Genomic DNA, 21741 nt, shown 5'->3' with positions numbered 1-21741 from the left:
CAGGGGGCTAACGCCTCCAGTACCCCCTCCCAATAAGTCTTCAGAGCTAGGCAGGACCAGAGCATGTGTAAAATATCTGCATTCGCCATGTGGCAGCACGGGCAGCACTCACCCTGTCTATGAAAGTATCGATTGATTTTGTACGAAGCCAGAAAGATAAGCCCTATGGACAATGTAAAATTGAATTAACCTGAAACAGGCGTTTCTGGGAACTTGCTTTGGGCATTCCAGGACCATGGACCATTCCTTCTCCGATTAGGGCATCCCCCGATCTGCCTCTCACTTAACTCTCAACAGCGTTAAATCTGCTAGGTTTTGTTCCCTGATCGATTCCGTGAACCACTTCACCAAGTGGCAGCATGTGCCCATAACGGGCACGTATTGCACTTGGAGACACATCAGAGGTTCCTGCATTAAGTCTCCCCACCAATGTCTCATCGCGGCAGTACAGGAGGAATGATTCAGAAATTGGCCCGGGGGTACACCATCTTCGTTCGTGATATCGGGAAACAGCCGCAATGCTCCTTCTCCGTATAAGTCTCCTAGAGTGGTTACACCAGCCTCCACCCAAAAGTAATGTCCATACTCCTAACGCGTCCCCGCATGGTCAGTATACCTAATATGGGCACACCAGGCGCGTATGCAATGGCACGTCCTGTAAGACAAAGTGCCTGCGGAAACACTTCCGTGCTATCGATACCAGTAAAGGGAGAGGTTCATTCAGTTTGCTATAGGGATGGGATAGATAAAGGATCCGGTCTAGAAAACAGGAAGGGTCACGCTCTGCCGAGTCCGATAAGTGTAGTTCTTCCACACATAGGATTTGAGATGCCAAGTGATAGTGTTCCAAGTTGGGCAGAGCAAGCCCACTACTTGAGCGAGGGAGGTATAACTTTGTCAATGCCACCCGGCCCTGCAAATTGTTCCAGATAAAATCACAAACAATCCTCTCCAGAGAGCGGAAGAAGGACACAGGTAGGTAGAGCGGTAAAGTACCAAATAATAAAGGAGACGAGGCAACATGGCCATTTTGATTAAATGTAGGGTCCAAAACTGCATTGGTGGATCACAGTAAACATGAAGGACCGTGTTGAAGGCCTTCTCAAGCTCCAGCACAACACAACCGTCCGTCGGCCAGTCATGGTAGCACAGCTCATCACCCTGAACAGTCGATGTATGTTAAGTGATGTGCTGCGAGCCGGCACAAACTCATTCTGGTCTAGGTGAATCAGTTGGGGGATCAGCGGCGCCAGTCTATTAGTCAGGATGTTCGCCATAATCTTATAGCCCCCGTTTAAGAGCGCCAAGGGACGATACTCCCCCACAGAAGTAGGGTCCCTACCCGGTTTGGGGAGCGTAATCAACGTAGCCTCCATCATCGAGGCAGAGAGGGCAAGGCATTTGAGAGCCTCTGTGTATACCTGGAGCAGCTGGGGGCTCAGGGGGTCCACATATGCTTTATAAAATTCGTGGGGAAGACAGTCAGGGCCAGAAACCTTTCCAGAAGGCAGAGCCCTCATTGTACCTCGCACCTCATCAAGCGTTGGCGGGGCATCTAAGTCCATCCTCTGTTCTGGTGACAGGACTGGGAACGAGAGTCCCTTTAGGAATTGCTGAATTGCCCCTTTCGAGGCCTGTGAACCAGCTTTATACAGCTTCATGAAATGTGCAGACAGCTCACCATGGATTTCTAGCTGTGTGAACCGAAGCTCTCCACCCGAAGAACGAAGAGCCGTAATTAGCCTACCCGGCTGCTCTTGTTTAATCAGCCAAGTGAGAAGGGGCCCAGAGCGATCTGCTTTGGAGTGTACTGACGCGGAGTGCGCTGCAAAGTTCAAGGAGCTCCGTGTGTTTCTTTTGCACTTCCGTTAGGTCGGCCAGTCCCTCAACATCCACCACAGCCCTAGATTCCAACAGCAACAAGCTACTTTCCACCTCAATAAGGTCTGAAGCTACCTATTGTCACAACCCACAGCCCAGCCCCAACCACTTCACTCTCAGGGTGACATTCATAGCCGCCCACTTAACTAGCGCAGAGGAGGTAGTCACTGCATTAAGTGCAAAGTATTCCCCGAACCGCCTAACAAATCGCCTCCCGAAACATCGAGTCTACTAGCATGGCCGGTTGCAGCCTCCATGTAGAGACACCCGGAACCCCGCCCTCCCAGGCCAGCAAAACACAGCGGGATTGTGGTCGGAGTACGTGCATCACCAGTACTCCGATTTCAAAACATAAGAGAGGAGGCAGGGGGACCCAAATAACGTATCTAGCCGAACATGTAGGTTGCGAGTTGCTGAAAAAAAGGAATGTACCTTCTCCCCGGGTGATGCGGTCTCCAAACGTCAACCAGAATTGGTCATGGCGGCCCTGGTCCTGAGTGGGGGAAAGGATCTATCAGACCCACATCTAAGACACTATTAAAATCCCCACACAACAACCATGGAATCTCCCACCACCTCCCCAAAGCAAGAGACAGCTGACCAAGAAACTGACCCTGGTCCACATTCGGTGCATACATGTTTCCCAGCAGTACATGGAGTCAATCCAATTTACCCTTCACCAACACATATCTGCCCTCATTAACCCTAAGAACCTCATCTACAGCAAAGGGTTTCCCAGAGCATACCCAGATAAGGGTCCCCCTAGCGAACAGGGAGTAATCTGTGGCATAAATTTTACCTCTCCACCTACGCTGTAATCGGGTAGCCTCTAGTGCGTTATGTGTGTGTCGTGCAGTAGCGCTACATGCACATCATGGCGTTTAAAATAGGAATACACTGCATATCTACGTGAAAGCATACGGGGACCCAGGATATTCCAGGTAAGTATAACGTGATCCATGGCAGAGCTTAGAAAAGCGCACAACAATGAACAGTAATCCCTCTGTCCCAGAACTCACTGTGTAACAGTCTGATATGCACTACAAGGTTTTCAGTATCCCCCCCACCAGACTCTTGCAGCAAAAGGGAAATGGGAAATACTAACTAGGGAAGGAGAAAAATATACAGGGGCAACCCCCAGAACATAGGGGAGTCGTCCAAACACAACACACAGCAACCTGTCCTAATGGCCTGAAAGATTAGGGAGAACAGGGGGATGTGAAACCATGCAGGGTACACTCTCGAAGTCCCCACCCAAAGACAACCGATAAAGCATTGCCATAATGCAAAGCCAAAAAATCAAGTATAGCAACACCCCCAGGAAACATCTGACCACCCCCACCCTGCTTCATGATAACACATGGACCTCAAGAACATCAGGAATCCCCCACAATTAAAGCAAACAACAGCACCCAGCAATGTACTCTCAGTTTCATATGATACCATCCACTGTTTGGGTTGTAAAGTCCGGCGTTCTCATGGACACCTTATCAGATGAGTCCCCAACTGAGGAGCCCTTGTCCCCTGATGAATGACAGGAAGTGTGCACCCGCTATCCTGACTGCCGTCTCCGAGCTCCTTTGCCACCAGCTTCCCCAATCCATGCCGTAGCAGCAGTGCCCGAGGGTCTTGGGCCACAGTACCGACCCAATGTCTCCAGCCAGTCCCAAATATCCTGAGGCATGTCAAAGAACCTGGACTTCTCATCCAAAATGACACGGAGGCTGGCCGGGAACATCAGCGAATAGGAGAGATTGAGCTGCCGGAGCTGACGTTTCACTGGTAAGAAAGACCCCCGCTGATGCTGAACCTTCATAGTATAGTCCGGAAAGAACAACACCTTGGCATTTTCGCATTGAATATCATCCAGTTTCATGGCCTCCATGAGGAGCACATCTCGATCTCTAAAGTGCAGGATGCTGAAGACTAGTGGACGTGCTCTGTCACCAAGGGCCGGTTTCCTGCCCAGAACATGATGTGCCTGCTCAATGGTGAAGAATGGAGAGAATACGGTGGTTGGCAAGATGGTTTTAAGCCAGTTTTCCAGGAAGGTGACTGGATCATGGCCCTCCGCACCTTCCGCCGTGAGTGGCCCTCTGCATCCTCAATGCGGTCCTCAAGATACCAGATCCAGACTTTGTGGGTGTTCTGCTGCTTATCTTGGAACTCCGTGGCGGGCTTCAGTTCAGCAATCTCCTGCTCCACAGCAACAACCTGGCCCTTCAGATTCCAGTGATTCGCATGCAGTAGGTTGAGGTCCCGAGCCACTTGTCTAGGTTGGCTTCCATGGATGCGCTAGAGTGCTCAATGGCCTGCAGTATGGCATCCAGGTGATCATCATGAGCTGTCCGCTCCCCCACCGGTTGTGGTGGGTCTGCATCACAGGCCCCCGCCGCTTGTGAGGAGGCCCCCGACCCGGCCCCCCAGGTACATCCCATTGTCCCGTGCACACCAAGACACGACCACTGCAACCACCAGAGTTTCTCACGGGGTCACTTTGCAGCGTCACCTGACCCAACACAAGTCCGCACTTCCAGAGACCACAAGTGATGGTCACTCAACGGTCCCTCACCTACTTGCTCCTTCTGAGTGGTGCCAGAGGGGTCTCTTCCAGTCGCTCTGATATTAACAGGGCACCGGGGTTTTACACCGCCATGCCGTGCAGCAGTGTATTGCCCCTGCTCCCTTTCGTCAAGTGTTCCTGGCTAAGTGCGTCATACATGGACTCCCACAGGTAGCACACTCCCTCGCTGCGCCAACGCTTCTGGACGTGGCTCAGGCAACATGATTAGCCGAAGTGTCACACACCCATTCCCCCAGTAAACACCGGCTGTCCGAGTGCAGGCCGCAGACTCAGCTGGACTAAACAGCAGGGATCCCCTCCTTCCATAAAGTTTGGGGCGGGCCGACCAGGTCCTCCCTCCGCTACTCCCATGTCCGGATGGACACCAGCTCCACTCTGGGAGACTCTTGCAAGGGATTCCCTCTTCAAGTGTAGCATCCAGTTGCCTGCGATCGCCTCCTCACCTCCATCGATGACGACCAGGAAGCCACTCACATAGCATTCAGATCGCGGGCTAAGTGCACACTTCCTGCGGTCACACCTGGGACGGGCTCCCCGCTGCCCTCCCATCACAGAGACCAGCTGCCTCACACGTCGCCCCATTCTGCCCTCCTGTGGGGACGACACGTGGGCAAATGTCCAGGGACGAGCCCAGGCACCTCATACACCCGATCACGGCCACGGCCCGTCTGCCATTTTCTGATGATCCACTCAGTGCCGCCAAGGTCCCCGGCTACAATGGCTAGTCCATCAGGGGTACCATGTGTCTCAGGCTGGCACGTCCCCACGCTGCCATGCCCTTCCATTCAGTTGGGGCATGACACGTACCACTGTCCGGGTCAGAAAAAAGCAAGGCCCAGTCAACGACGCTCCATCCGGCCGCTCAAGGCCACAGGTCCACCGCTGTACGTCCGCACCTTGTATTGTTGCGGATGGTTCACCCTCCGGACCCCACAACGACTTCCACGGACTCCCGGGGGTGTCACTAGGGCATCACCCACTGTCCTTTTCCACCAGATGTCAGAAATGCAGGAGTAGTATGTCGGACTGCGGGGACATATGACAAGCGCCACTAAAACGCATCCGCCATGCTGCCCCTGTTGGCCACGCCCCATCTACATACATTCCACTACTATATAAAATGTGTACATACAATAGTTCCAAACTTAGAAGACATGAGCTACAAGAAAAGGATCAATAACATGGCTAACACTAATCCCTAATTAAAAGTAGTTGTGGTAGCTAACCTTTCAGCTACAACAGGGAAGAATTTTGCCTAGGCCAAACATACCGCCATGTTGTTACACTACAGAATTATCCTCCTCAAATCATTGATGAGACAAACCTGTAACTTTCAAAAGACCAGCAGTAATAGACTACTTCTTATTTTAGCAAAGTAAGCACAGAAGTCAATTCTGTGCGAAAGTGATATGCATCAAGCTTGCAGAAAGGGAAGATATCCTTGTACCGCCCGACTAACTAATCCCTTTCCATCTAATGAAAGGCGGGACCTGGCCCAGCCTGATCTTCAGGGCCTACCACCTAACAAATCTACTGTTTACATGCCATGGGTAGGGCTGGATTAAACCACTATAATCTGCCTCTCATAAATGCTGCAGAATAATTCTCTTACGCACATCAGTAAGTTTGCTGTTCCGTGAGTACTCTTTTACCAAACGTTTTATTGCTAGTTTGTGTTGGAACATTGAATGTTTAAGGGGTCATACCAGGTGGGAGATTCAGGAAAGACTGAATTTCCTATAGGTTGTCTACCCATTGACCTATATACTTCCCTTGCAAGTGGAGTTTTATGAAATGCATCAAGGAGCCTTCTTCAGGTTTTAAAAGATAAGCCCAATAATTGAGCAACCTTTGTTTATATTTAACCGCTTTGCGGAAAAAAAAGATGCGTGCGCAGTTCGGATGGCCCCCGTCTGTCTGACGCACACGCCCACCACCGACCGACGCTTGGAAAAGGTTATATAGATGTTAGTGAGGCCCAACTCAAACCTCAAGGCACTATTCACTGAGCCTGTGGGCAGCCCCAGCCATTTATTTCAGATGGTTGTTTCAATGATTTGTTGGCACCTCATATTTATTTCTAACAAAATCTCGCAACCATAGAGTAACTGACTTATGATTTTTGCAGTGTAAACCTCTCTTAGGACTTCTACAGACTTATAACCAGAATCTGCTCTGATGCTGGCACCTTTGGTCAGCAGAGCCTGCAATTCCTGATGGAAAAAGAATAGATGACCCAGTATCTGCCATTCTGAGGATGGTTGCAAGGTAGGTGGGGTCTCTTGAAATGGAAGGGCACAGTCCCATTGCACGATTCCGAGCACCCAGTTGTCAGAGCTTATTGCTTGCCATTGGGGCAGGTGGTGGCTGATCCTGCCACCAACAGATTGAGTGTGCTTTATCGAGGACCCACAAAAGACGCTTGGAGGGTGCAGCAGCGGGAAAAGCGGTGCCTGGACACGTCCCTGTGTGACGATTTCACATCCACTTTGGGATCTACATCAGAAGCCAGGAAAGGACTAAGTAGCCGGCTGGTCTGTAGGATAAAGATTGGAATTGTCGATGCACATGGAAGCCCCGACCGTGGTCATAGAAGGGGGGAAAAGATGATTGTTGGGAACACAAAGAGAGGCCTAGGGATCTGGTGGTGACTAGGTCCTCCTTACAGTGCTCAAGTACCATGCCTGCCTTACCGACGAAAAGGCGGGAGCTGTCAAAGAGCATGTCTATCAGGGAAAACTGGACCATCCCCTGAAAACCTCATCAATCTCAGCCAAAAATGGTGGTGGAGTGCCACCGTTGAGGCAAAAGTACATCTAGTGAGTCGGTGGTATCCAGCCTGCACCGAATGATGAACTTTGCTGCGTCCCGGCCATCTATCGTTGCCTTATTCAAGATAGCCCGGCTCTCTGTGTGAAGCATGGGCAGCAGTTGCACAACATGGCACAACATTGGCCCAAGAAACATGCAGTGTTCACCAACTGCAATGCCAGGTTGGCAGAAGAAAAGATCCTCTTCCCAAAAATATCCAGCCTCTTTGATTCCCTATCCAGAAGAGTGCTAAGGAATGCATTCAGGTTAAGTTTGGCAGTCGAGGTCTGCACCACTAGGGTCTTGGGAGAGGGATCTTTGGTGAGGAAGACCTGGTCCCAAGGGAAAGGGCAGCGGCGATGGGCAATCATCCTGTGCTTCGGAGCAACCTTGCTATCATGGTAGTGAGAACCTCATTAAAGGGGAGCAGGCACTCAGCAGAGGTAACCCCCGGTTGAAGCACCTCCATCAAGACATTAGTCTTGACCTCGATAGAGGGTAGCTGTAAATGTAATTGTAAATGTAAATGTATACTTGTAAAGCGCACTGTTACTCCATCTCGGAGTGTCCTGGCGCTGTATACCGCTGGGGAACCCGTCCTGGCTTTCCTTGTGAGATGGTCCCTCCTGGGCACCCCCAAGGTGAAGCCAGGCATCCCCGGCGCTGATGGGGCCGTTGTGGAGATTAAGCAAGCTATTGCCCAGAGTTGCAGAGTGGGACCCATTGTTAGCTTAGGCACCTAGGCGAGAATTATCGAGTCCGCGGACATTGACCCAAGTCCCTGCCACGACGGGAATTGAACCCTGGTCCCGGGCCGACCTCTGCTTCAGGGTCTGCTGCTTCTAACCAGTGAGCCACACTTCTCCACACGATTCCAGCGGTCTGGACACCTCACCAGACTATGGCCTGATTTCTCCTCAGGGGCCTGCGTCATCACTATGGTGAGGCGTAGGTCACCGCTGCCCTATGCCTCACCATAGTGATGACGCAGGCCCCTGAGGAGAAATCAGGCCATAGTCTGGTGAGGTGTCCAGACCGCTGGAATCGTCCAGCTCCCCATACCAGTTTTCCTCGTAGTGAAATTCATCCTCCGAGGGCCAAGTCTAGGGCAGGGTGATGTTGTCCAAGCGGCACTGGTGTTGACGTCGAGCGGTGCAGAGGCTGCTCCGTTTCCAACTCAGAGAGGATAACAGGGTCCTTTTCAAGTGGCGCCAAGAGAACTGGGACCAGTGAAGGTGCTAGTGTCAGCATCGGTTCAGATCAAAGTTTTGTTAGCGGATCCTCCCTATGCGACTGTGAGTGCACAGACTCCGTAGGAGTGGCATCAGTACATAAGTAGGCATGTTGTAATATTATTAGAAACACCCATTCGCCTCCTATCCTGCCTGTTTAACAAGAAGTTGAGCAGCATAATACACAGTCTGCCTTTACACTGTTGGCATCATCAGACGTAGGAAGCTACTGCGGATTCAGGTCACAGCCGGTGGGGGGAAAGAATTGGTTCATCGAAAGTGATGAGGCTAGATTTATTGAGTCACTGGTGCAATTTTGTTTTTTTTGTAGCCAGCTAGCGATTTATTACATTCCCTTCTTTTCAAGGCAAGGCATGTGTTCAACGTATACCACCTGTAGTACAATTACATAATGCAGTTAATGCTTAATTGTCTTAAGAATTTCCAAAACTTCAAGAAGAATAAGAACTGTCATTATAGTCAAGCAAGACCCACCTCGCGTGGAGAACTGTGGAATGTGCGGAAATACCAGAAAGTAAATAAAAAGGCGGTATGGCTCATATCCAAAACCTTCTTGTCAACTAACCGACACGCTAAAGAAACAGCAGGAGACCTAGTGAGAAAGATCTAGGCTCAATCGAAGAGCTTAATTGGGAGGCCGCATTGATACACCTGAGAGACGTAGCCATCAAAACAAGACTAAGAGTAATTCAGTTAAGTGCTACATAGGGCTTACTAGAACAGGATCCGACTATACAAAGTAGTGGGGGCGAAGTGCCCGCATGTGTAAAGTTTGATGTGCCCCTGTTTTCCGTTATAACTGATTTTTACAGATAAATATAGCCAGAAATCCATTTATTATCCTGTCTATATATATATATATTTAAATGTAGATAAAAACGGAAATGTGCTGCTTTTTGAGTGATTCTAAATACTGCCAGTCATAATTGCCAGGAAAAAAAAGCTGTGCGGATTGACAGGTAAGGGGTTTCAAAAGAAAGAAATGTTTGTTAACAGGCCTAAACAGCAATAGACATGCACAAGGTGGATACTAAAATGTGCATGTTTTCATATAAGTTCATTTATGTATTATCTGTTGGTATCATTGAAACCTGTCAGGCAATCCAGTACGAATACACATGTATTGGTTAAATAAATGTGGAAATATGCTAGTTTCTGCTTAATATTTTCTCATAACCCAAAACAAAGATGGATGAATGTAGGTACAATTTGCAAAACGTAAATATGGCTAAATACCGAGAGAAATATAAATATAATAAACAGCATAAATCCTGGAGCCCTAGATACAATATAGAAGGAGGAACGTTCTGACACAATTTGGGGCTGTGAAAAAAGACGAACATACTGAGGAGACACAATAACAGAGTTAACAGCGATCCTAGAATATGAGACACCAATCTACAACATTAGGAATTTCCAGAGCTAAACTGGCACTTTGCATGCTGGGCTTCATGGTTGCCAAGCGAGACATTGCCAGGGAATATGGTAACCAACAAATCCCAACCAAAGAGGGTTCCCAAGGAAATATGACAAGGTCTAGGACAGACAGAGGAATAACTATTGGCTACACAAAGACACTGACAAACACACAACGAAATCTGCGAGAAAAGACTTCACTGTGAATGAATAAGAAGGGGAAATGCTGTCTCTGTAAAAAGGTTACTGCCCAGGTGATGTATATATTGAAAACTTTAATGGTAATGTAATGCAATGTAAAATTGTTTTATAAAGCGCACAATGACCCGGGGGTATCTTAGCACTAGCAATCAGATGACAGAACAAACCACCAGGCTCGAAAGAGGCAACTAAACTTGACTGAGGGATTCAGTAAAGAGCCAGGTCTTCAACTGATTCCTACACTGCCACAAGATGGGTTGGGGACGTAAAGTTGGTGGCAATGAGTTCCAGAGTTTCACTGCGCAGAAGGAAAACGTCCTTCCTCCCCAGCTTGCTTAGTTTATTCCAGGAATAATTACCATTCGAGCTGAAGTGGATCTAAGATGCCTACTGGAAGTGTACCAAGAGAGCAGTTCCTGAAATCATATGGATGAAAGGTAAAGGAGAGAAGGAATGATTTTCGTTTTGATATTGAGAACATGCGACCTATGTTGAATAACAGAGAAACTGTATTTCATTTGGGAAAAAATAAATAATATGTTTAATTGTCTTTTTAAAAGATTTAGAAGTGTTTTAGCAACATCAGATTATTCCCAAATCTGCACTAATATTATTTAAGACTAGCCACGTCTTTTCGAATCAGCACTGTTCTTTTCTGGGGGCATAGATGATTTTCAATATCCTATCATATGCTCTCTAAAGTGTCACCCTACTGCACATGTATTCTTGCTGATTGCTTCAATCTCTCTTTAGTGTCACTTCACACTCCACCTACTTTTCTTAACTCTCTCAACTAACTCCTATCTGTCTGTCATATTCAGTTTTCTGATCTGGCTTCTGCATATTTTTTCCCTTTTAGGTAGAGCCTGGGCAGCGCATCTGTGGCTTTTCAAGGCATGCTGTATTTAGGTATAGACTTGAAGCTCCCCCCACTCTCCGCCCATATTTTTCATTGGCTTGAGTAATTGTCCTCTGTAAACTGTGGCTTTTCATTGGTCAATAGGCTTAGTTGTCCCTCCTTAGTACCACCTTGTCTTATTTTATAACCTCCGATGAGGACTCCCCCTGTTACATGTGTTGTTACTCAGTAGGCTTTAATTACAGCCTCCGAGCACAATTTCTCAAATAGCTTAGTCTTGTCTGCTGTTACAGGCAGGACACACTCTCTCCTAACACTTTAAAAAAAAAACTTTATAACAAGGGTGCCAAACGCATTTGCAATGCAATAGGTCTTGCATTTGCGACAGTTTAAGCTATTGGCATTGTAAATGACAAGGCCTTTTATTTATCTGTTTTAAAAACAACTCATAAATAAAAGGCATTGCCATTTACAATGCCAATAGATCAAACGCTCAAATGTGAGACCCATTGCCCTGCAAATGCTTGTTTTTTACACCTGCATTGCTATCTATAACCCATCAGTCTGTCCCAATACTCTCTCCTCTTTCTAGTCGCTTCTGCCCAACTACCTTTTCCCCTTTTATTTGCTTCCCTCGTATGATCTAGCTCACCATACTATAACATAGTATGAGTTTCGGATAGCTTGTGTAACGCTGTGTTCTGAAGCTTCAATGTACTTCCAACTGCCGTTGACAAATTCAGTATGATGCTGTATGCCAGTGTGTCCCTCCCTTTGTTTCATTTGGAAAACAACTATCCCTTTGTGGGGTGAAAACCAATTCAGGTTGACAAATTCATCCTAACAAGGCACATATTAAATGTTTGGAAGTCCTAAACAAAGTCAAATGTTAAAATTAAAAGGCCAAAGTACCTTTCGGTCTTCTTTGAAGGTATCGGCAGCAGCTGTGAAGTCTGGGATGGAATTTTTGCAATGAGGACACCCTGTGAACAAAATAGAAAATGCATGTTAAACAGAACTTAGAAACTGCGACTGCCACTTGTTCATAGTTGTGATAATTTGAGGCATCTATTTGAATGATGATACTAAATGGTATCCAGCGAACATGCTGAAAAACAACCGCAAGCAAAACAGTGCAGAGGAGTGCCAAAGTGGTTCTTTCCATGCTATTCTACACAGTGGCGTCACTAGGGGTATGCGGGGGGTGCGGACCGCACCGGGTGACACCCTCAGATGGGGTGACACCATCTGGTTACGCTGTGTATTTAACACAGCTCTGCAGCCTCGCCTCTGCTCTGATTTGCTTTATCATCAGGAGGAACCCTGGGCCTAATGAAAAGTTGTGCCTCTCTGACAAGCGCAGAGGCTGCTCTCCCAGGCTCCTTGACGTCATCAGTATCACCCACGCCCCTCTGCTGGTTAGATTAGCGCAGCCGCAGTCAGTTCCTGCAGACACCAGCACGCAGTAGCACTGTCACAGGCCAGGGTCGAAGGAAGTTGCCCGATTAGGCCTCAGCTCATGAGGCCGCTTTGCTTATGTTACATTTCACAAGTGAGTGGATTTCTTCATGTGAGCCTCGTGCTGCGGCCTCTGGTTGAACTGTGGAATGGAACAATAATCGGGGTTCAGTGGGCCGGGGCCCCTCGGGCCTCTGGGCGCCCTCTGTTATCTTACTCTTAACTTTACCCGGACTCGTGTGCCGGTGGCTTTCAGCGTGTAAGAGCCAGTTGCCCCCCCTGTCTCCGTGCCTACCCCGCTCCATGCCTCAGATTGTGCCAATCATGCCAGCTGTCATCATCAAAAATGAGCTGTATGGGCAGCAGCTGACACATGCCAGTGTACAAAGACCTGGCCGTGATGTGGCACACTGCTGGGCAAAACATCTCCCCCTGAATATGTTTACCATCCCAGGTCTGCACATTCGGTGTCTGGTACCCACTGCACTCTGAGCCAGAGGAGAGAGAGGGTTGTACCCGGCATGGAGCTTCTCACGAGGCAGGTAAGGGCAGCTGGGTGGGTTCTGATTCTGAATGCTCGGACCCAGCTCTCGGTTGGACTCTGAAGTTTCACTTTCATTTTTCTGCATTGTCCATTGGAATGCAAGTTTTCGGATGTTATTCGAAATTTACAATAACCAACCATATTTCTTATGATCAAAGCGACTGGAAAATGTATTTGTTTATTAAGAAATTGGAAACATCTGTCCGTAGTTTGGATCTGCTGAGATCAGCCAAAATCAGTGCATTCTGAATTCTGGAAACGGCAGATCTGAGCTCGGTCTGCAGTGTATAGGTTGGGTCGGGCTGGTTCAGAGGCCAGTCTGACAAGGCCAGGAGGGCTGGTGTGACAGGTCAGGGTGTGGGAGGATGTATGGGCTGTTTGTTGTGCTGTGTTGTGGTCTGGCGGGCTGGTGTATGCTAATGATATCCCAGATATTGCTACAAACTGTCTGCAGGAAGTGCTAAAGCATACAGACCCCCCATACCGTACAAAACACCTGTACAACTTGTGTTTGCAATTCCCACACTGCCCGGATTTGCTACGAGATGTGCAGACGAGGGCCACTTGATTTACCTATCTGGGTCGGTAATGCGGGCCACTTTTATTGTCGGTGTCCGGGCGGGCCTATTGTCAGTCGCAGACCAAACCTGGTTGGGGTGGTGGCATTTAGAGCGCCCCCTGGAGACACGGGTGATAGAGTCCCCCCCTGTTGAAGATGTGCAACGGTCACTGTTAGGTATCCTCAGGAGCATCAGTAAAGTTGCGCTTCTGGTCACTTTTCTGGCCAGATGGTCCTCAAAAATATAATAATCGTTGTTCTTCTGGGGAAGTCGAGACTTGTCGGGGTTTGCACTGTTCCATGATTAAACCACATGTTGTACTCGGCGTGTGGTGATGTTTGTTGACAGTGCTGAACACAACATGCATTTTAGTAATGCTCTGTAGTGCCTAATACGCCCTCAAGAGTATCTAGACACTTTACAAAGTTTGTAAACAAACTGTTTTCCACACCAGATTTTGCATTGGTTCCATCGATCTCTGCGTCACGAAAGGAGCCTCTTCTATTACACTGGTGCAGTAACATACCAGACGATTTGACTGGCTTTCCAGTGCCCAGTTACCGTAATTGTATTTTTGTGTTCAAGGCTGCACGCCTCGCCAGGAGCTGCTGGTGCTTTAAAGCGCGGATCCGAATCCGTTGTGTAACACTGTAGATTTACGGAGATGGTGCAGGCGGATGGGAGATGGTGCAGACAGAGGGAGAGATGGTGCAGGCAGAGGGGAGATGGGGGTGGAGAAGGCGACGAGGAAAGGATTAAAAGAGCAGCAGACGGGGGAGGGGTGCAGGCAGAGGGGGAGGAATGGTGCAGGTGGAGAGGGAGATGGTGCAGACAGAGGGAGAGATGGTGCAGGCAGAGGGAGAGATGGTGCAGGCAGAGGGAGAGATGGTGCAGGCAGAGGGAGAGATGGTGCAGGCGGAGGGGAGATGGTGCCGGCAGAGGGAGAGATGGTGCAGGCAGAGGGAGAGATGGTGCAGGCGGAGGGGAGAGGGTGTGGACAAAGGGAGAGATGTGCAGGCAGAGGGGAGATGGTGCAGGCAGAGGGTGAGATGGTGCAGGCAGAGGGAGAGATGGTGCAGGCAGAGGGTGAGTTGGTCCATCCGGTAAGTTGTGAGGGGGTGACACCATGAGTTACCTGCACCGGGTGACACCAACCCTAGTGACGCCACTGATTCTACAACAAGCATTTTCAATGCGGTAGGTCTTGCAATAGCAAGCGTTTACGACCACTTTAATGGTGGCCATGCCCCTTTCTTTAGACGCTGCTCGCTGAATGAAGGTTACAGTGAGCAGAGTCTAAAGAAAGGGGTGCGGACAACATCAAAGTGAAAGCGTGTATGGGGCGCTTTCACCCAAAGTGAAAAAAACAAATTCATTAAGAAAGCTTTTGTAGCGTGCCCGCTGAAGTAAAAGCGGTCCTCGCTGTTAATTCAATAAATAAATAAGTTCAGCCACTAAAGTGAAAGCGGCCTGCGCTGCAAATGAAACAATTAAATAGGCGCGGCCACTATAGGTAAAGCGGGCAGTGCGGTAATTTAAATAAATACATTACTAATACTATAAAAGAGTGCAGCGTACTGCGATATCGTATGTGAAATAGAGGAAGATCACTAAAGAAAATAGTGCTCACCGACTACATAATGTAGACCGAGTAACAACACAAGGAAAAAGTCCAGTCGTTATGGGAGGTTACAAACGCAGACGAGGCGATACCAAGGAGGCACTACAATGCCTATTCACAAATGAAAATCAACAATTTTGCAAGGACAGTAACAGGAGCCAGTTGAAAAGATGGGCAGGAAATGGGCGGAGCATCTATGCCATACCTCAATACAGCATGCCTCGCAGAGCAGCGCATACGCTGCCCAGGTTCAACCTGAAAAGCACATCATTTCCATTTGAGATCATTCTGCCCATACCAGTTATGGCCCTGCTTCAAAGGCAATCATTGCTTCTGAATTAACATTTTTGCTTCATTTTCTGCCACCATTTAAACGTCCATTACGTTTTCTCACTTTTCCAAATCCCTGACATACAGTTCCTAATTATTTTCACATTCGTTTCCATTGTGACCAACAGCTGACCTGTCTCACCTCAAGGCTTCCGTTTTTATTTTCATATGAATGTCATTTGTAGCATTCGCAAGTGATACTTTAAATGTGACTGGTCTCTCTGCGCTGGTAGAGCAGAGGAAGAGGCCTGACCCCATCATTAAAGCACACAGACCTCTTTCCTTTTTACTGTGAACTACGACCAGAATGTTTTCTGAATAACTCGGACGTCCGGGCCAATTGGAGGGACAGCTTAACTCGGAACAAAACGCTCGACCATAATGCAGTGTTTGTAGCTGAGGAACGTATTAGCCACGTTTCTTGCACCTCAGTGTTGCCATTGTTAATCCGACGAAGAATACAACAAGCATTTACAATGCAACGGTTTCGCCTTTGGAAAAGTTAGAGCTATTGGCATTGTAAATGACAAAATTTGTATTTATGTGTTGGTTTTGAAAACAGATAAAGAAATGGCATTGTCATTTACATTGGCAATAGCTCAAACTTGCGTAAATGCAATGGCTTGTAAAACTGGAGTTGCATATACACTTACAGCCTCAAAATTGATAAAACAATGCCACATATTTGCACAACATAATCATGTTATAGGGTTTACAATTGAAAAGACTTGGAGCATTGGGCAGACCGTTTTAAGAATGGTTAAAATATCTTCTGAAACAGAATCCTACTTGGTGTTCAGCTCTGTCTTTGGTCTCAGGCTGTAAGGCTGCCCTGGTCGTTTGATTTTGCCCACGTCGTTCCCATTAAATGGCTGTACCATCACCTTTCTCCGAAGAAGACCCTTCTGTTCGTCCCGATAAGCCTCTCTCTTAAAGCTGGAGGGCATTACTGACCAGCAGATGCCTGTGTCCCCCGGCACAAATCATACAGGGGAGATGATGTGGCATAACAGCTAGAGCTGCCTAAACTACGGGTTCCTGGCCAGTCCTAGCCCGACATTTTCACGTAGTGCCCCCGCACCCCCAAAGCTGCTGCCTTACCCCCCTACTACCTTGAGATTTAATTCTGTGATTTGCTGCTTGCAGATAGATTTGTGCAGCACGTGCATTGTTCCACTCAGCTTCATAACCCACGATTTTACGTGCACATCTCCAGGTAAGCTGTTTCCTTCCAGCAAGGATTTCCCAGGCTTGGTGAATTTGTATGCTCAACTGAAGCCAGAATCCGAGGCTAGCCCAAGGGCAAGCAGAGTGCCCTGAATTAGTGGCGTGCCAGCCAGCACCCAGCAGAGTGCCCTCCGGCTCCTGGCCGAGGCGCCAACAATCTTCCCCGGACCAAAGGACGACAGGAAAAATGGGCCCGACCCCCGAGGCCACCACCCCCACCCCACAGCAATCCCCTGCAGCAGGTAGAAATATTTCACAGGTCACAGGACACTCCGTGGGAAAGGCGAACGGAAAACAGTCATTCATTCACATGGAGTGTATGAAAGTTCCCTCATTGGCACGGAGATAAAAAGAGTTATTCATTTACATAGAGGGAAGGCTCGGCTCCCTAACTGTCGCGCAGGGAAGGAGGGTTGCGCCTACACACGTAGATGGATGGTACCCTAATTGTCGCGAGTGTAAAGAGAGCATGCTCATTCAAATGAAGAGAAAGAAGGCACCATCACGGAAGCAGGAGGAACGAGGTGATGGTCATTCACACGGGGAAAAGAAGGTCCCCTCATTGGCGCCGACCGCCGAGGAATATAGGGCATACTCTTTCACGAGGAGGGAAGACGACTGCCTCACAAGAGAGGAAGAGCCTGGCCTCATTCACGACGAGGGAGGGGGGACGGGAAAGGCACGGACAGCGGGAGGGGGGCGGGAAAGGCACGGGCAGCGGGAGGGGGCGGGAAAGGCACGGACAGCGGGAGGGGGGGCGGGAAAGGCACGGACAGCGGGAGGGGGGGGCGGGAAAGGCACGGACAGTGGGAGGGGGGACGGGAAAGGCACAGTCACAGAGTGAAGAAAGGAGAGAGCATGCATCCACATATTAAACAAACAAGAGAACACGCTTCTTACATGATGAGGGAGACACCATAGAAATGAAAAAGAAGAGATGTCTTCCAACACGGACATATAGCGCATTGAAAGAGCCTTGGCTATATGTGTAGCACCTATACACATGCCCTACGTGATTCACGAAACAGTGGAGCTTTAGCACACATACCATACGAGAGAAATACAGGATAAAGTGCAGCCGCATACAACGAGAGATTTGAGAGTCCAGCCATTATTGCACATGACGTGAAGGAAATCATCCATAGGAAGGGAAATAAGGCACACTTGAGGCGAACGGAAAACAGTCATTCATTCACATGGAGTGTATGAAAGTTCCCTCATTGGCACGGAGATAAAAAGAGTTATTCATTTACATAGAGGGAAGGCTCGGCTCCCTAACTGTCCCGCAGGGAAGGAGGGCTGCGCCTACACACGTAGATGGATGGTACCCTAATTGTCGTGAGTGTAAAGAGAGCATGCTCATTCAAACGAAGAGAAAGAAGGCACCATCACGGAAGCAGGAGGAACGAGGTGATGGTCATTCACACGGGGAAAAGAAGGTCCCCTCATTGGCGCCGACCGCCGAGGAATATAGGGCATACTCTTTCACGAGGAGGGAAGACGACTGCCTCACAAGAGAGGAAGAGCCTGGTCTCATTCACGACGAGGGAGGGGGGACGGGAAAGGCACGGACAGCGGGAGGGGGGGCGGGAAAGGCACGGACAGCGGGAGGGGGGCGGGAAAGGCACGGGCAGCGGGAGGGGGGCTGGAAAGGCACGGACAGCGGGAGGGGGGGCAGGAAAGGCACGGGCAGTGGGAGGGGGCGGGAAAGGCACGGACAGCGGGAGGGGGGGCGGGAACGGCAAACGGCAAGACTTCACTGGACTCACCTGGACTTCTTCCGGCGGCGGTCGGCCTGCAATGACCAAAACAAACCCCCCCCCCAAAAAAAGCACCGCCCACAGCCGCATGACGTAGGCAAAAGCCTAAAAGTCTCGGGAACGCCCACAAATCTGCTCCGGCTTTGACGGACAGATCTCTGTTCCAATGGCTAGCCTCCATTTATGGAGCTAGCCAATGGAACAGAGGGGCGGGAAAACACTCACATACTCTAAACAAAAGTTTCGACAGGCGAAACCTAAAAAGGGATGGATGCAATACCTACTCAGCCACTGATAATTGCTTGTGCCATATATCAAGCCATCGTTTTTTAGCTGCTCAACATGCCACTTTAGATTACACCTAGTATGCAAATCAGTCCTGGTTCTCCCCATTAGGAATAGCCAGCCGACCTGCTAAACCAAGTCATCTCTAAACCGGAACACAAGCAACCCAAGACGGGTTTTGGCCTACTTGGGTCTCTTTAGCAGCTTGGTTCCAGTAGCACAGTGAGCATGGAGCCCATGTCTGGATATACCAGCCACACTTCAAGGTGCCACAAATAAGGATACAAAAAGAAGCGGATGGTATCCAAGCCATCGATTTCTTTTAACCACCATGCCACATCGGATCAAACCCAGTCATTTGCAAATCAGACTTGGTCCAGCCCCAAAAGGAACAGTCCAGCCTGACTGCCAAGAAAGGTCCTCTCTGACCTGGAGCACAATCAACCCAAGACTGTGTTCGGGATTCATGGGCCCCTGCCAGGCACTTTGGGCTGGGCTGTTCCTACTGGAGGAGGATCAAGATGAATTTGCCTATGGCTGATCCCTGTCGGAAGTGGCATGGTGGGAGAAGAATGATAAACTGGGATGCAGTCCAGAGTAATTACCCGATGCTGTATTTAATACAAGCAATCCACTAATCAATTTTTCGTGTGCCTCAGCATTATTAGTCTGACATCTTTTAGAAAGTCAAAATAAACAAAATAACGGCATTCAAATGTTACCACTTGCACTTATAAGTAAACCAGTTTTCCTGCGGGGTTTGAAGAAGTGTACAATTGCATGCCTGTGTTATTATTAAATGAGCAAGGATGTGGTAAAACATTATTGCAACGTATTGACAGTGTAGCAAACCTATAAGTTTCTCTTTTTCCCGGTCTATTTATTGCCAGTGCCATCAGTATGAGCACCAAGGTTGGTCTAGATCTTTGATTTGCTCCAGAGTCAGTGCACTAATCTCTGTTCGACAAGGGGTGCGGCCAAAGTGGGCCTCTCACCATATTGGAGGTGGGTACTAATCCACTCACCAGATGTTAGATCATTGGCCTACTTTACCTGAATTCTTATTCTTATGTTCATGGCTAAATTATGGTTGTGAGGAAAAGCACTGCCCTCGAGGAGCAGTTATTTCCCCACAGCTTGATATTTACATGCGGTCTTTGGTATTCTGTGTCCCCTGGCAGCAAGATTTCCTCTATCCCCAGCTGACACACAGCTTATGGAGAAGTGTGGCTCAAATGGTTAGAGCGGCAGACCCTGATGCAGAGGTCTGGCCTGGGACCAGGGTTCAATACCCGCCTTGGCGGGTCTTGGGCTCAATTTCCTCGGACCTGACAATTCTCGCCTCGGTGCCTATTCTAATAATGGGTCCCACTCTGCGACTCTGGGCAATAGCTTGCTTAATCTCCACAATGGCCCCAAAAGCGCTGGGATGCCTGGTTTCACCCTGGGGGGTGCCCAGGAGTGGACACTTACAGGGAAAACCAGGAAGGGTTCCTAAGCGGTATACGGACAGCGCCGGGACACTACCTCAGGGAAGTAGCTGTGCGCTCTATAAATACCGGTACATACATTTACATTTATGATCAGTTTTGCTAACTGGTGAAAGTGGCCTGGATCCATGAATCAGTCTACCTACCTCACAGTGGTGAAATCTTGGACGCCTGTCAACATTTTAAAACTCATCCCCTGTAAAAACTGAGGTTTAGTAGACCAACAGCATTTTCCCCTTCTGGGACTGTATAAAGTGGAACCCACCTGGGTGTACTCGTCCCTCTAGATCCCAGTTCTACCAGTTTAGGATCCTGTGCTGCATTCTCCCATTGATCAACTCATCTTCATGGCACTTTAGTAAATTTTTTGGAACAATCAAGACTAGATTTTGGGAACAGCACTTCTCTTGCAGCAGCCGCAAAACTGCTTCGCTCTTCAGTAGGTCCAGCTTGCAGCTGTGAGGTTCCGGACATGACTTAACAAAACTCTGGTAAAGCCTATAGGCCAGACGTTGCAAGCCTGCATTGTTTTCTGCACGCATATGCAAGAGGTATTCAGAATGTGCATGCCACAAAAGCAAAAAATGCTGCCATCTTCAGGTGGAGCATATGTGTGGAATAAAAGTAAGTTAACAATTACCCACTGCAAAAATACAATTTAAAAATATGAAATAAAAGCAGAGATTGGCCTAAATGCCCTCGCACTGCAGGGGGAAGTTTTAGGCAGATGTGCAGATGCGCTCAAGCAAAAGGCCCTCAACTCACAGTGAAGAGAGCAATTGGCTTGAGTGGGCAGACCCACTGCCCAGTGCCCTACTGGGCAGATGCCAAATGTGAATGGCAATTGGACAGACTAATGGATGAAGGTACCTGAAGTAAAGTCATGGTATATGCATATTATTTTACATATTTTCAGTGTATTTTACTATGCATGAATAGTTAAAATAATTCCATAGAAATGAGAAAATTAAACAAGTAAAAAACATTGCTGTAAAGTGTTAGATAAATTGGTAATTTATGATCTGCATCCTCTTTACCAGGTTTGCATAAACGATAGCTGATTGACTTGCTGGTCCTTAGCCAAAGTAGTCTATGCATTAGGGCTGGTAGGTGACCAAAGCCAAAGATCATAAGCTTCCATTTTAAGAACAATGAGCATCTGTATTCAATATAGAGCTGAGATTTTAGGTTCTTGTAATTCTGTAGAAGCACCCTAGCACGAGGAAGAACCGAAAGGTTAGGGATGAAAATGACACCGGCTAACTAATTTTATGCACGTCATCCTATGTGGTACAAGGTTTGATCAGAACTAGACTTGCTGGATTTGTGATCACGTCAATCACATCTTGTGTGCAATCTTTGTTCATGGAAACAGTTTCTCCATCTGCTAGCTTTGCTTGGATGAATGGCACTTTAGGTATATTAAATGCCACTATGCACTCGTTCACTGGTTTCTTTATT

The 21741-nt window shown here is 48.3% G+C and overlaps 1 protein-coding gene across 1 annotated transcript in view; it reads right to left on the bottom strand.

Moving 5' to 3' along the window:
• PDIA5 (protein disulfide isomerase family A member 5) overlaps nucleotides 1-21741 on the bottom strand; it is a 1081671-nt gene that overhangs the window by 62878 nt on the left and 997052 nt on the right. Inside the window, exon 15 of the mRNA XM_078682031.1 lies at nucleotides 11918-11988. Within this exon, the coding sequence (XP_078538157.1) occupies nucleotides 11918-11988 (71 nt within the window). The remainder of the gene's footprint in view (nucleotides 1-11917; nucleotides 11989-21741) is intronic.

This window comes from Lissotriton helveticus, chromosome 3_1, assembly GCF_964261635.1.
Source record: "Lissotriton helveticus chromosome 3_1, aLisHel1.1, whole genome shotgun sequence".
NCBI classification, from domain to species: domain Eukaryota; kingdom Metazoa; phylum Chordata; class Amphibia; order Caudata; family Salamandridae; genus Lissotriton; species Lissotriton helveticus.
Note: the sequence above shows the minus strand (reverse complement) of the source record. Positions and strands in the feature narration are given on the sequence as shown.